General features: G+C 38.0%; 1 protein-coding gene across 3 annotated transcripts; it reads right to left on the reverse strand.

The window, feature by feature from the left end:
• Positions 1-33: 33 nt before the first annotated feature.
• Positions 34-1,085, reverse strand: LOC111402581 (glucose-6-phosphate 1-dehydrogenase, cytoplasmic-like). Of its 3 annotated transcripts, none has more exons than XM_023030963.1 (3): positions 753-771; positions 416-651; positions 34-186 (listed from the first exon to the last, which is right to left on the reverse strand). In XM_023030963.1, exons 2-3 carry the CDS (start codon positions 581-583, stop codon positions 97-99), a joined length of 258 nt encoding a protein of 85 aa, XP_022886731.1. In that variant the 5' UTR covers positions 584-651; positions 753-771; the 3' UTR covers positions 34-96. The 3 variants fall into 3 exon arrangements, with proteins under 3 accessions (XP_022886731.1, XP_022886729.1, XP_022886730.1); XM_023030961.1 differs by lacking the exon at positions 753-771 and adding an exon at positions 839-972 and having other exon boundaries at positions 38-186; XM_023030962.1 differs by lacking the exon at positions 753-771 and adding an exon at positions 954-1,085 and having other exon boundaries at positions 41-186.
• Positions 1,086-2,424: the final 1,339 nt, after the last annotated feature.

The following is a 2,424-nucleotide window of genomic DNA, read 5'->3' on the forward strand; positions in this document are numbered from 1 at the left end:
CGAAAACGAGCAGGAAGCATCCTTCCATACAAGAAGTACATAGACATAAACATGCACGATGACTAATTTTCACCATAGACAGAATATACAGGAATCTCACCCACGAATGCGGTCCCTCAACTCATCATCAGAAATCTTGGTCCTTGCATAGCCAAAGATGTGAACTTCGTCTGATTGCAAAAATCCCTAACACCACAACCAAGTCAGAAATTAGAATTTAAGAGATCGATTATGTTCCAGCATTTAATGAAATGCTATCTTCCCAATTTTCTTTTTCAATACGTGTAATAAGCACTGAGTAATCATTTTTATGATAAAAAATTTCATGTTAGAAATATAGAACAAACACCAATTGTATACAAAGTATATAGCATTCATGACACAAACAAATAGATAACAAAAATTCAAAATAAACCTTCCCATAAAGGTTAAAGAGCGCCGGGAAAGTCTTTTTCTTGGCAAGATCACCGGAAGCACCAAGGACAATAATGGAGAGACACCCAGTTTCAAGTACATTCTCATCCTCGTTCCTAAAAGACTCATTCTTGAATCTTTTCTCACAGTGCCATTCACCAGACGCCATTCTCCAAAAATCGCAAATACGAACAAACTATCACGAGAGCTTAAAATTCACCTATTATAGCTCCAGATCTGCATAAAGTAGAAAAAGAAATTGAATACCAGTAATCTAGAAAATTCCACTATCATTTCACTTCAAAAAAAAAAAAAATCGATTAAACTTTTAAAATTACTGAATATTTATATTCGACCAATTGATTCGAGAAAAAAACTAATTAAATTCAAGATAAAAAAAAAATTAAAAAAAAAATCAGTTCACCTAATACGAAAACAAAATACTTGGAATTAGGCGTGACAATGAAGTTGTATTATAAAGTGTAAACATAATATTTGATATATTTACGATTTATGAGTAAATAAAGCAAAAGAAGTACTTTATCGTTCTATCTTATCTGTAAGAGATTGGGTGTGTATTCCTATCTAATCTGTCAGATCGGGTGCGCATAAGTTTTAATTCTCCAATCATGCTATGGTGTCCGAAATAGCTTGGTCCTGCCATTTCTCTTTTGGACTTCTCATTCACGCCACTCGCGCACATGTAAGGTAATGTCATGCTGTTTTCGCGCGGGTTAGTCGCTAACAATTAAAAAGAATCAGACGATTATATAAGGGACAAACCTCTTGAGACAGTCCCAAAAAGGGGGTGTTCTTTTATTGGCGATGACTTTACAATTGGAAATCGAAAACAAAATGCCTCCAAGGGGCGCAAGCACACGAGTTACTGAAAAAAGTGTTTAAGTCTAAATTAAGGAAATTAAAATTACATGTTCTCTGTTCGAGAGTTTTTAATTCGGTCCTTTTGCTCTATATCTTTTCTCCCTTTTATACTCCATGGATGATCTTTTTGTGATCAACCGCCTAAAAACTGCTTGATCGTTCTGCAACTGCCCACTTTCCTCATAATGGCCAGCTTGTCATGAAAACTGCCTTATTTAACTGCTGCTACTACTCTTCGTCGTTCAACTGTTTTCGATTGAATTCCTTGAATCGTGGAACGTGATGGGGCTGCTTTGATAGCTGCACTTCTTGATAACCACAACGCTTTATGTTTGTTAAGATTTTGGGCGACTTGAAGGTTTTGGCGAGAATAGAGTAACAGTTCTAGGCGACTGTATGGCACTCCATTCGCTCAGATTCTGGGCGACTTGCAAACTTGGGCAATGGCGTTATCGCGTTCTTGGGCCTCCCTATTTGGGCCTTCATCTTGAATTGTTTGATTGGGCTTCGTTCTTTGGGCTATCTGATTTGGGGATTCTCCAATTAGACTTCATTCCTTGGGCCGTTCGATTTGGGCTGAATTTTTATGTGTCAACAATTACCCCCCAATATAGCAGAATTAATAATAATTATTAAATTTTGCCATATTCACTTTGTGTTTCCAGCAAGATTCGAGATTTTCAAAAATTTCAATCATTGTTTTTTCCATAACTTGAAAAGGTGCGTCGTTTTGCAAACCCTTATAACCCCCAAACACGTCATTTCACTGCACCACTAAATCACGCCTCAAATTTTTCGCGTCTCTCCCACGATTTACCGTTCATCTTTTGTTTCCCTGCTACGTAACCCTGAAAAATTTCGTTCCATCTCAAATGGCTACTTCACAATTTCAAGCTGGCGACTTCTTTAGTTTTGATGACTTTCAGAAACTTCTGAGTCGTCCATACATAACTCCGAGTTTTCTCGCGCCCACCGATGTTGAACGCAATGAGTTCTACTTAGGTCCTTTCTTCAACAATGCAGAGGCAATTGAACAGGTGGCGGCGGGTCAGCTGTTTCCTTGTACTCAAGGCCCTCCATTTCTAAACTCTCTGCCGCTGGGGCCACTTCGCGAAAGAGGTATTCGCA

Source organism: Olea europaea, chromosome 10, assembly GCF_002742605.1.
Source record: "Olea europaea var. sylvestris chromosome 10, O_europaea_v1, whole genome shotgun sequence".
NCBI lineage: Eukaryota > Viridiplantae > Streptophyta > Magnoliopsida > Lamiales > Oleaceae > Olea > Olea europaea.